Source organism: Ceratotherium simum, chromosome 11, assembly GCF_057802395.1.
Source record: "Ceratotherium simum simum isolate JZ-2026a chromosome 11, ASM5780239v1, whole genome shotgun sequence".
NCBI classification, from domain to species: domain Eukaryota; kingdom Metazoa; phylum Chordata; class Mammalia; order Perissodactyla; family Rhinocerotidae; genus Ceratotherium; species Ceratotherium simum.
In genome coordinates this window covers 48,586,578-48,599,369 of record NC_141910.1, presented here as the reverse complement: position 1 = coordinate 48,599,369, position 12,792 = coordinate 48,586,578, and the positions used below count along the sequence as shown (strand labels likewise).

The 12,792-nt window shown below is 37.4% G+C and overlaps 1 protein-coding gene across 11 annotated transcripts in view; it reads left to right on the top strand.

Moving 5' to 3' along the window:
* The window catches only part of BIRC6 (baculoviral IAP repeat containing 6), a 236,286-nt gene extending 226,956 nt beyond the window's left edge, over nucleotides 1-9,330 (top strand). For all 11 annotated transcript variants that reach the window (XM_087436940.1, XM_087436939.1, XM_014781248.2 and 8 more), the window contains 3 exons: nucleotides 740-928; nucleotides 4,086-4,220; nucleotides 8,165-9,330. In XM_087436940.1, coding sequence (XP_087293066.1) covers nucleotides 740-928; nucleotides 4,086-4,220; nucleotides 8,165-8,344 — 504 coding nt within the window. In that variant the 3' untranslated portion in view covers nucleotides 8,345-9,330. The remainder of the gene's footprint in view (nucleotides 1-739; nucleotides 929-4,085; nucleotides 4,221-8,164) is intronic.
* The last annotated feature ends 3,462 nt before the right edge of the window (nucleotides 9,331-12,792 follow it).

The following is a 12,792-nucleotide window of genomic DNA, read 5'->3' as shown; positions in this document are numbered from 1 at the left end:
CATTTCCTCATGCACAGTTTTCCTTACAAGGGAGTATTGTTAAGTGTGCGTGGTTTGGGGCCGGCCCCGTGGCTTAGCAGTTAAGTGCTCGCGCTCCGCTACTGGCGGCCTGGGTTCAAATCCCCGGTGCGCACCGACACACCGCTTTGCCGGCCATGCTGAGGCCGAGTCCCACATACAGCAACTAGAAGGATGTGCAACTATGACATACAACTATCTGCTGGGGCTTTGGGGGAAAAAAAGGAGGAGGATTGGCAATAAATGTTAGCTCAGAGCCGGTCTTCCTCAGCAAAAAGAGGAGGATCGGCATGGATGTTAGCTCAGGGCTGATCTTCCTCGGGAAAAAAAAAAAAAGTGCATGGTTAGCTTTATGCTCTTTAAGAGTAAGGACAGTGTGAGCAGAATAATGTTTAAATTGGTGTGGGATGTTTATAAACAAACGTTTTTTAGCAGTTTCAGGAAATAGGATCTTCATGTCTATTTTTATTTTTCAAGGATTCAAGAATATAAAACATAAGGTAATATAAATATTATACACCTCTACTGTACCTATTTTAATTTTGCTTTTATAAAGTATTTCAATATCATGATTAGTAATTATTTCATAATTATCTATTTTATGGTGATAAAAATACGTGGAAGCACATATTAAAAGGGACTCTTGGTTGATAAAGCAACATATCAATTTACTGGTAGTAAAAATCCCATTATAAGTATTCTTTATTTCTTTGTTCTTCAGGTGTTGGTGTCTGTTCAGTCCCTTATATTAGTAGCTGAGCCTTATTTTAATGAACCAGGATATGAACGGTCTAGAGGCACGCCCAGTGGCACACAGAGTTCTCGAGAATATGATGGCAACATTCGCCAAGCAACGGTTAAGTGGGCAATGCTAGAACAAATTAGAAACCCTTCACCGTGCTTTAAAGAGGTATGTTCAATAAAATTAATGAAATACTTTATTAAAGGCATCATAGAATATAGTTTATTAGTATTGTGCTTGCCTTTATATTTAGAGTATCTGTGATATGCTAAACTTTATTATAGTTTTCAGTTACAAAAAATCAGTAATAATATAGTACAGATGAATGTTGAAACCACATACTTCCTAAAAGGCATCTGACTATATTTTGGGACAGTGTTATTAATTCCTTATTTTTAATTTTACTGTTCTAGCAAACTGTGTAGATACGTTACTCAAATATTCCTCATAAAAATATTCTTTTTTATTCGAGGTCAAGATACTTTCTAAACTTGTCTTACAAATAGAAACGTTGCCTTATACTAATATCTGTGTCTGAATGTTGAAGAAAAGACATTTTCTTTTCTTTAGGAGAAAGTTGCACTTAGTGAGTTTCTGAAACCTGTCTTGATATTCTCAAGTGCTTTTATTTCGCCACAGCCACAAAAGAGGTGTGGCTCTTTGCCTGTGATTGATCATCAGTTTCTTAAATTGTGCTAGAAACTCAACATTTTAGAGGAAAAATTGGCATATTTACCTAACAGAAATTGATCTTTAATATTCTATCCCTTTTCAAGCTTGAGCTACTTATATTATGTAATTCATTTTGCAACCATATCGAATGTCAGCAGTTATTAGGCACTGCACCAAGGTACTCAGAACTCAAGGATAAATGAAACTCAGTTCCTGCCATTGAAAAACTTATATTCCTTCTGTATATATCATAAATTAATTTTTTCAGTGCCCTTAAGACTCAAATAATGAAGCCAGATATATGGACTACTTAACAAGTCCCCAAGAATGTATAATAGTCATTTCCAACTTAACACTGTGTAAAACTGCACTCTTGATTCTTCTTTCCTTCCCTCTCTCAGTAAAAGCACTATCATCTAAGCCCAAAACCTTAACCACCTGTGACTTTAATTTTTTTCTCACATGCGACATTCAGTCTATGCACAAATCCTATTGGCTTCACCCTTTAAAACATAATCAAAATTTGGTGGTAAAAATCAGCTTCACCATGGCCAGCCTGTTTCAAGCCACCATTACCTCTGGCTTGAACTGTTGAAGTAGTTTCCTTACTGGTTTCCCTGCTTCCACTTTCGTCCTTCTACAATGATTCTCCACACATAATCAGATTATCTTACTCCAATGACTTCCCATTATATGAAGAAGAAAACCCAAAGTCCCTACCATGACCTACAAAACCCTACATTGTCTGGCCCCTCTCTACCCATCCTTCAGCATCTCTAAGAGTTTAAAGGCTTTTGATACCAAATGTCAGAATGTGGAGCGAGTGGAACTCAGATACACGTCTGATGGGAATATAAATAGTATAGCCTCTTTGGAAAACTGTTTGGCAGGATCTAATAAGCTGTGACTAGCAATGCTACTCCTTAGTATATGCTCAATAGAAATTGTGTACATATTGGGTATAGAGAATGTTCATAGCAGTATTCATAATTGCCATAAATGGAAACAGTCCAATTGTCCATCAATAGAATGAATGGACAAATTGTAGAATATTCATAAAATGGAATACAGCAATGTAAATGAATGAACTGCTGTACACAGTAACATGGACAAATATCAATACAATATAGAGCATAGGAAGCCAGCCATAAAAAAAGTACATTCCATATGATTCCATTTATGAAAAGTTCAAAAATGAGTAAAATTAAGTTATGCTTAAGGAAGTCAGGATAGTGTATACCTTTGGACGGGGATTAATGGTGAGAGGTTGCACAATGGGGGCTTCCGGCATGCTTGGTGTAGTGTTCTGTTTCTTACCTGAGTAGAGATTACATTGGATTGTTCACTGTGGGAAAATGCGTTCAACTGTACACATGTGATTTGTGCACTTTTCTGTATATGTTAAACTTTTCAATTTTAAAATGTATTGAAAAAACTTTACAAGTATATATACTCAGTTTACGTATATTTTGTTGGTTCATGCATAAAATTTTTTTCTGGAAGAATAAACTGTTAGCACAAGGAACTCAGAGGTGGGGGGATGACTTTTACAAAAAGCAAATAAGTATCATTTGAAACAATAAACCTTCTCATCCTTTAGAACCTAGCTCACATTAAAGGAGGCACCCCTCGTTTGTGAATGCTTTCCTCATTTTCCCAATCAGATGTGATTCACTCCTCTCTGAATTCCCTGGGATGTTTTTGTTTTTGTTTTTGTTTTTTAAGTATCTATTTCTGGTGCGCTCACCTCCTATCTGGTTCTTTGCTTATCATGGATCTTCATGTCAGGCTGTGTCTTTCACTTTTCTATCCCTATAGGCTTCAAACGCACTAACTATTAAATGTAATAGGGTCTTATTGGTGTTTTACATCCACGCCCAGGTTTTCCTAATGATTTTTCCCTCGTAGGTATTATTGCCTTTTCTTTAGGGTTGGTAAGCTCATTGGACAATATAGTAGCTCACCCAAAATACAGAATAGTATTTCCAAATTGATTTAATAATATTTCCAAATTGATCTATTTTCTAATTTAAATTTGTCAGAAATAGACTTCTACTGCTTACACAGGAAGAAATTTTACTCAGTTTTTCTTTGAGAGAATTTTTTTAATCCCAAATGTAAATCACAGTTGTTATAAAGAAATTTAACTTCATAAAATAAAATCCTATCCATAAATTAACCAGAGATAAAATTAAGAAAGTAAAATAGTGCCTTTTTTAGGGCTCCATTCTGATTTCTGTGCAAATGTCTTTGACATTTGGAATATCTTTACTTATCTAGGTGTTCTTTGAGTTCTCCTTTAAAGATAGAAATTTTGACAAGATTTCTATTGTCAATACTTTTCTAACTCTTTTCTCCTGGTTATTTTTATTTATATTCATCTTCTGTATATATTGCATTATATATGTCTTCTCTCTGAATAGGATATCTGATTGGGATTGGGCATTATTTTCTGCTATAGAAGTGGGCATTTCAACACGTCATAAGCCTGATTCTTCCTTGTTAATAATGTGGAGTTCACTGAATTGAATTTTATCAAGAGAAAAACATTGCAGTGTCTTTTTTAAATCTCATTTCCTTGTAATGCCACATACTTCATCTTTTAAATTCTGACCTGAACACATTTTGTTCCCTTGCTTGTTTTATTCTCAAGGTTATACACAAACATTTTTACTTGAAAAGAGTTGAGATCATGGCCCAGTGTGAGGAGTGGATTGCAGACATCCAGCAGTACAGCAGTGATAAGCGAGTGGGCAGAACTATGTCTCACCATGCAGCAGCTCTCAAGGTGAGTAAGCCTTCCTAACGTGAGCCTTGTTGGTGGCTTTAAAAGAAGGATTGTATATTCGTTAACCAAACCCTGGCCATTAGATGGTAAAGGATGGGAGGGAATCAAAGAAACATAAAATTTATTTTAAGTTCAGAGGCCTAAATTGCTACCCAAAAGTCTGTAGAAGAGATACATTAATTTTTGACAATGAATTGACAGTTCCTAAATTTAAAAATGGGTACAGAGACCAAGCCAAGAGTTTTTTATAGTTATTTGAAGATGATGATGACAAAGTGTGCTCCATGAGTGACTTTTTTTTCATTCCTTTAGCTTTTCCCTAGGCCTCTTACGGTCCAGAATTTTATTACTTGGAGTAATGAGGGAGATGGTTGTTGTAGAGCCTCCAACAGCTGATTGGTGGAAGCGTCTGTGATACAGACTTATTTTGGGGGAGACGAGCGATTGTTTTCAACTTGGACATTCATAAGATGGAAATGTAGAACGGGATGTTTTTGGAGATTTTTTCCCCCATATGGGAATGATTCCTTCAGTAGCCACCCTTTTTGCTCCTGCCTAATTGTCGTTACTCACCTCTGTTCCTTTTGTCCTCCACCAGGTATCTCTTCTCTTCTTGTCTTCAATTTTTCCCATCTCTACTGGCTCCTTTCCTTCTAACCTTAAAACTATCTTCACTTAAAATGATTAGATGATGATAAGGATTTATTAGTTTTTTTAGGTGTGATTTTTTAAAATATCCCTCTTTTCAGGTTACATATAGAAATACTTGTGAATGAAAAACCATATGATGTCTAGGGTTTGCTTCAAAATAAAATGAGAAGGGGCAGGTGGTAGAGATATAGATGAAACAAGACTGGCTGTGAGTTGATAGTTGTTGAAGCTTGGTGATGGATATACATGAGAGTTTATTTTATTTCTGCCCACTTTTGTATATGTTTGAAATTTTCCATTTTAAAAACTTATGAAAAGAAAGTTATCTTTCTGTTTAATATTTGCATCCCCCTAACCTTTTTTTTTTTTTTTTTTTTTTTTGGTGAGGAAGATCAGCCCTGAGCTAACATCCATGCCAATCCTCCTCTTTTTTTTTTGGCTGAGGAAGACCGGCCCTGAGCTAACATCTATTGCCAATCCTCCTCCTTTTTTTTTTTTCCCCCTTTTTCTCCCCAAAGCCCCAGTAGATAGTTGTATGTTATAGTTGCACATCCTTCTAGTTGCTGTATGTGGGATGCCGCCTCAGCATGGCCTGACAAGCGGTGCGTCGGTGCATGCCTGGGATTCGAAACCCAGGCCGCCAGTAGCGGAGTGCGCGCACTTAACCGCTAAGCCACGGGACTGGCCCCCTCAAGCTAGTTTTATTTTGCCCTTCTTATTACAAAACTGTTTCTTTTCTTTTACTATCAAACTAGAGCAATTAACACCTCTGCCTCCATTTTTAAACCATCCTCTCACTAATTAACCGTTTGCAGTTTAACCTCCATTCTACCAAAGTTACCCACTCTCTAGTTCTCAAAGCCAGTGACCCTGGCTCACCTCTCTATTCACTCAGCTGTCTCCCCTCCAGCCCTTTCCAAATGCTTACTTTTCACCTGCTCTACTAGCTCACTTTTATGCAATTTTTGGCTTAAATTTCACTGCATGGAAGCCTGCTTGACTTTTAAATTAGATGATTTTACTATAAGCTTTTATAACTCCCTATGCCTACCTGTGAAAGCACTCATAACAGTGGTCTAATGTTTGTCTTTTCCAATATACTTGTCATCTGTAGACTGTCCTGGCTCCTCCTGTTCTCACACCAGTTCTTTCAGTATATTTTTTCTTTCACCTTCTCCTGAATGATTGTATATCTGAAGGCTTACATTTTGTCCATCAGGGCTATTTTATTCTGTTTCTCTTTCTTTCTCATTGTATCTCTACCCCTGACTTGGGCCATTTACTCTAAAAGTGACTTTTCAAACTATTGTCTGCTCTTTGCTTTCTCAAACTTATATTACTGGCACTTTTACTTGGATGCCCTGTCATCACTTCATTAAAGATCTAAAATTAGAACTTATCTTCCCTCCAGTCAGGTTTTCTAACTTTCTATATTTACTTAATTTTAAACTATTTTTCGTTGTCTTAAAATCTTCAGATAGTACTTAACTCCTCTTTCATCTGGTATACCTGATCAGTGCATCAGTGCTGGCTTCACAGGGGGATTGCACCACCATCCACCCCCCACCCCCCACATTAATTCTATTCAGTTCCAACAGCTTAGTCTTGACCAGCTTCCTTGCACCTGGTTCTCTCCCTTCTGGTTCTTTCTACAGTGCATAACCAGAGTGATTCTCCCTAATCGTGTGTTTAGATTTGTTTTTTCCTTACATAAAACCTCAGGGGCTAAAGTCCAGCTTCTTGGGCTTTGTTATTTCGGTCAGTGTCTTGCTTGTATCTCAAATTCTTTTACTCTGTTGTTTCTTTGTCACCCTTACCTGGAAATCTCTCTCTCTGAATCAGTCCAAATTTATGAGATTTATTATTTATTTATTTATTTTTACTTATTTATTCTTGGTGAGGAAGATTGGCTTCTTTTTGCTTGAGGAAGATGGTCCTTGAGCTAACATCTGTGCTGGTCTTCCTCTACTTTGTATGTGGGACGCTACCACAGCATGGCTTGATGAGCGGCGTGTAGGTCCATGCCCGAGATCTGAACCCGCGAACTCCAGGCCACCAAGGCGGAGCCTGCGAACTTAACCACTACGCCACTGGTCTGGCCCCCAAATTTATATCATTTTAACTATACCTTTGCTGCTGAGTGCTTTTTGAGAAAAGTATGTAGCTGTTCAGCTTAATTCCACGGTAAAGGCATCGTATTCCCACCACAACTGGGCCCTTATAATCATCAAATCTTTCTTTCTCCCTCCCTACTTAGTGTTTTCTCCTGTAGTCCACAGTGGAAGGGAAATTGGGGCTAAAAGAATTTTGAGTTACCAGCATATAAACATCCTTTAAACCTTACAAATGGCTGCAAGTGTGTAGTTGTTTTATCTTATTTATATGTCTTATACCTCCAACCAAAATTAGGCTCTATAAGGGCAGAGATTGTATCTTGCTTATACTACTCATTGCTTTTACATTGTCAGTGTTGAATACTGTGCCTCATACACAAAAATTGTTCTATAAATGGTTAGTTAATTTTCAGAGTCAGCTATTGACACAACTAATTTTCAAAGCCCTTGGTGAGATATTTGAGATCATTTCTCTCCCACTAGGAAATTATACACCAAAACTCAATGTTTGTAGACAACCAACAACTCTCTGTTAACATCTCTACATCCTTCCCTAAATGGCAGTATGGGACAATACAAAATTATGAAATCTCTCTAGATCTTCTTTTTCGTTTGCTTAAATTTAAAAAAATCCTGATGATAAAATTATTTCTGAGATTCGTTCTGGAAATTAAGTGAGACAATTTTTGTGAAACATTTTGCAAACATTCTGCATGGGCCTAGTACCTGATAAATACTTGTTTTCATTCACTAAAGTAGCAGTGGGTATATTTGAATATATGGACTTGTCTTTCTCTCAAAAATATGTAGCCAGAGGCAGCATATATTACAAGTCAAGAGGTCACTCTCTTTAATTCAAAAGAGTAAGTATGTAGCAAATGACTGGTGTCCTATAAGTCATCAGTAATGCTGTTTCTGCTACAGGAGTTGGGGGCATAGGTAGGGTCTGTGGGCATGCTACTCAGGGCTTTTCAGCAGCATCAATTATTTTGAGGTTAGAGATTTTTGCCAGTTTTGTTCACTGCCTGTTACAGTAGCTGGCATAAGGAAGGTGCTCAGTAAATATTTGTAGGCCTGATGCTTTGAGTTTTGTTTTAAACTCAATTCCTCCCTCAAATGATGTTGTTTTTAGAATCCTGGGGTTTACAATTCTAACATCACTCATTTTACCCTGTGTAGCGTCACACTGCTCAGCTCCGGGAAGAGCTGCTAAAACTTCCCTGTCCTGACGGCTTGGACCCTGACGCTGAAGATGCCTCGGAGATGTGCAGTGCCACAGCAGGTGCTGAGGAGACTCTAATGCACGATCAGGTCAAACCCAGCAGCAGTAAAGAACTCCCCAGTGACTTCAAATTATGAGCTGCGTTGACATGGACTTCATAGACACAAAGGCTTTGAAGCACAAGCCAAATATGTCAATATTTGTATGTAAGAAACTAATTATGTAATAAGTAATGAAACTGAAACTATACTATGCCCTTAAGGAGATCCAGTTTAATTCAAGGTGATCTTTTATTTACCTGTACAAGAGTGTAAACTTTTTTGTGCTTTTATTTTTGAATTGTGAGAACCACTGATTGGTATGTTCAACAAATTTGTGTATACAAAGAAATGGATAAATCACTGATATATAAGGGAAACTACCTTAGGAAAGAATGTTTACTGAATGTTTATTTTATTTTTTTTTTTACTGTAGAGTGAGGGGTTGTTAACAAAGAATATATATTGGTCATTCTTACAACTACTATTTAAAGTCAGCAACTTTTCACTGAATTTGATAGATTTTATGTTTGGCCATATCTTCATGCTCATATTTGATTTCTGAAGACCTCCTACATACACTTCAATAAAAGTTAAATGGACATACTCCCTCTTTTTTGATTTACTGGTACATTTTTTAAATGATAAATCTGCCATAAAATGCATTATAGCTGGAGACTTGCACTTGTATGGATGAATTTATTACATTCAACGTATTTAATTTTATGCCTTCTAATTCTAAGATGCAGAAAAAATAAATGAACATGATTTTATTCTATGCCAATATTTGGGCCTGTGAATGTATCTGTTATTTGAATTTAAGTATATGAAAAGGAATGGTCAATTTGAAAAGTCCTCCAAACTGATTTTTTCCTAAAGGGCTCCTTTTTTCCTGGACTGTCTGGTTTTATTACTAAAGTCACATGTATGTATTAAACATTGAGGCTCTGTAGAGCAGAGAGGATGTACCTCTCTGGTGCTGTTACAGTACATTCTGTACCTGCCATATAGGCTCATTTTCATGCAAATTCTTCCTAGAGCCAAATAAATAAAGACTTAGGTGTATTAGTGTCTTGTTTCTAAAACAGTTTGCTATGTTGTGAAATGCTGTTTCTACAAAGAATTGGACACTTTCAAGACCTACGCATGGGAAAGAAAAGGATATTTTTCCAAGACCAGTTATCACAAAGGAAAAGGTGATTCTTGACAGTATTTACATAAAATAAGGTGGCATGTGGGAACCCTGAAACTGGAGCTGACCCAAAGGAGAAGCTATGTTCTGAACAGAGAGTTGCTCTCTTAAGAAAAAGGGGAACTACAAGGTACAAAGCTCCTTAAACATGGATGAAGGAGGGACAAACAGTATATGACCCAGAAATCAAAGGTTCTAAAATATATTGTGGGGCCGGCCCCGTGGCTTAGCGGTTAAGTGCGTGCGCTCCGCTGCTGGCGGCCCAGGGTTCGGATCCCGGGCGCACACTGACGCACCGCTTCTCCGGCCATGCTGAGGCCGTGTCCCACATACAGCAACTAGAAGGATGTGTAGTTATGACACACAACTATCTGCTGGGGCTTTGGGGGGAAAATAAATAAATAAATAAAATTAAAAAAATAAATAAATAAAACACATTGTGTTAGGTCTGCTGGGTGGTGAGCTACTACGCCAAGAATGACAGAATAGTCAATTTATGAGAAGAGTCGACTAAAGGTCACCCATAGACATGCCAGCTAAAATCTAAGTATAAAAGTTATCAGCAATAAGTAAAGAGACAGTCATTAATTCTATAGGCATTTTGTTTGTTTGTTTCTTGGACCATCAGGGTCCCATCAGGGATGGATGTTAAAAGCTCCTATCAAGTATATTGTTTACTTCCAATTTTGGATTTTATTTTTAATCATTAAAATAAGGTTGGGTCATTTTCCCCACTCCACACCATTAGTCCTCAGAAAACCTTATAAAAGGAAAGTAATGATACCAGTACTATGAGGTCCAGTTTGTGTTTTTAAGAAACCAACGCCTAAAAGTCTAAATTTGAGACCAGTTACATTAAGATAGTTCCATCTGGGATCCAGACTTACGCCAGCAAACACTTGAGCACTCACTTTGTGCTAGGTACAGTTTCCTGCACTTGAGGGTTGAATGACAGACATGAAAACATGTCAGTGCAATATGGTAAGTTCTCTGATAGAGTTATTAAAGGGTACTATTGGGAGCACAGAGGAGGGACACTTATCTCAGGGAAAATGGGTACTGAGGTGATATGGTCAGGAAAGGCTTCTAAAAGAAGATATGCTGAGTCTTGAAGGATGAGGATAAAGAAGTTAGCCAGGCAGAAAAAAGTTATTCGAGACACGAGAGCAAAAGGAGAGCTCGAGTTAATGGCACCATGTTAGATAGTGGATTTTAAGAGGCAAAGTGGGAATAGTCACATGGGATGTAGGCTGTGGTGTTGGAAAGATAGGAGGGGTTGGGTCATGGAAGACCTTATTTGCCCTGATAAGGAGCTTTGACATCCTGTAGGTGATGGAGAGCTCTCAAGTAGCTTTAATTAGGGGATCAACCCAATCAGATTGCATTTCAGGAAGATCATTCTGCCACTTGTTGGGAGATTGGTTAAGAGCTCATTCTAGAGTCCAGGTGGTAGGTCATAAACGAGGACAATCAAAGAGGTGGAGAGGAAGAGACAATTGACGACTTGGGGAAATAGATATTGTTTGGTATGAGAATAACTTCAGCATTATTTACAAGCTGAGGAGCCAGGGCCAGAAGGGTGAGTGTGAAGGCCTTGGAGAAGGATGGAGCAAAGGTCAGCAGACAGGATGGCCTAGATCCAAGAGCACATGCAGAGAATAAGAAGAAATTGGGAAACCAGTAAAGCTAATTGGTCTATTTATTAAACTATTAACTATGAAGTTGTTATCTTAAAGAAAAGTACAAAAATAAACAGCTTAAATACCATTCTAGCATTAAGACTAGTATCTCCAAAGTCAGACAAATATAGGAAGTGCTGTAAACATTTTTTTTCTTTGATGTCCTGTAAGTTGGTTTATGTAGGATAAGATGGGTGGGGTGAGACATTCTAGTTAGTGTGTCTTAAACTGTAGTGAAGAGCCAAGGTTTTTTGTTACCCCTCCTTTACATTAGAGACCAATGCTTTGTACAATAAAAATATTGCAGCATTGTCACATTGCTTACTCTCACTTCCGGTACTTAGCCCATTGCCAGCTGGTAGCAGTCTACGGACCATAACTTTAGCAGCACTGTGCTAAACAACTCTGTTAAGTGAGGTTGGTCCCCAGCCAGGCATTACTGACTGGCCATTTATTCCTTAAACCAAAGCTGACTATTTAATAGAGAAATTTCTACAGTTGCATTTTTTCACCATGGTATACTTTTCCACAATTAAAGGTTAATACTCTGGTATGTCCTTGTATAGGTGCTGGAATAGTATCAATTTACTGAAAACAAGCTTGAGATCTTGGGAGATAATGAGACTGGTTAGACCAAAAGCTTCTAAGCTGGAAACAGACATGCCGACTGGGTCAGCCTAGACATGGGAACATGTCTCACCTGCAGACCGTGGGGGAGCTAGACTCTGAGCTAGACTCAGAGTTGGAGCAGGCAGCCAGTATAGGAGAGGACCGGAACAAGGGGCCCGCCCCAAGCTACTGCTCTGACGCTTCAGTCTTGGGCAGGATGGTCAGAATAGGGCAGGGCCTCAGCTTCATTTGGTTTCAGTAATACTGAGGGTGTTTTTAATTATGATAGTTATACTGTAATGTATAGTTTACTATGGAAAATTGGGAAAATACTGAAGAATACAAAATGTGAAATTAAACACTTAATTTTCTGGTATCTTTCCTTCTATTTTATATATTTTTCTTTTCTATATGATTGGTATATTGTATATACAGTTTTATCAACTGTTTAACAATATCTTATGCACTTTTTAAAATCATTAAATGAAAATTAATGGCTGCATAATATGGATGTACTTAACCAATCCCTTACTGTTGGACATTTAGATTGTTTCTGTTTTTCCTAATTATAAATAATGCTCTAATGAACATGGTCTATATCTTTGATTATTTCTTTATGGTAAATCCTAGAAGTAGAATTACTAGGTCAAAGGTTTTGATATATAATGACTAATTGCTCGCCAGAGAGGTTGTATTGATTCACACTTCCAGTACCAATGTTGCCATGCCCTGGTCAGCAGGGGGGATTATAATTTTTTAATCTGGCATTTTTACCTATCATCAAACATACTTTAATCTGCTTTTCTTCAACAATTTATGTTTATTAGTCACTTGAATTTCTATTTTGTCAGTGATCACTTTATGCCTTTTTCCATTTTTTGTATATTGTCTTAGGATGTTCTAATATGTATGAGCTACTCATATAGCAGAATATTAATTTTCATCATACCTGTTATGTATTTTTCCCAGGTGACCTTTTCATTTTTGTTTCATTTTTCTTATAGAGGTTTTAAATTATCATGCAGTCATCTATTGATCTTAAAGACCTTTGCTATGCAAAGACGAAA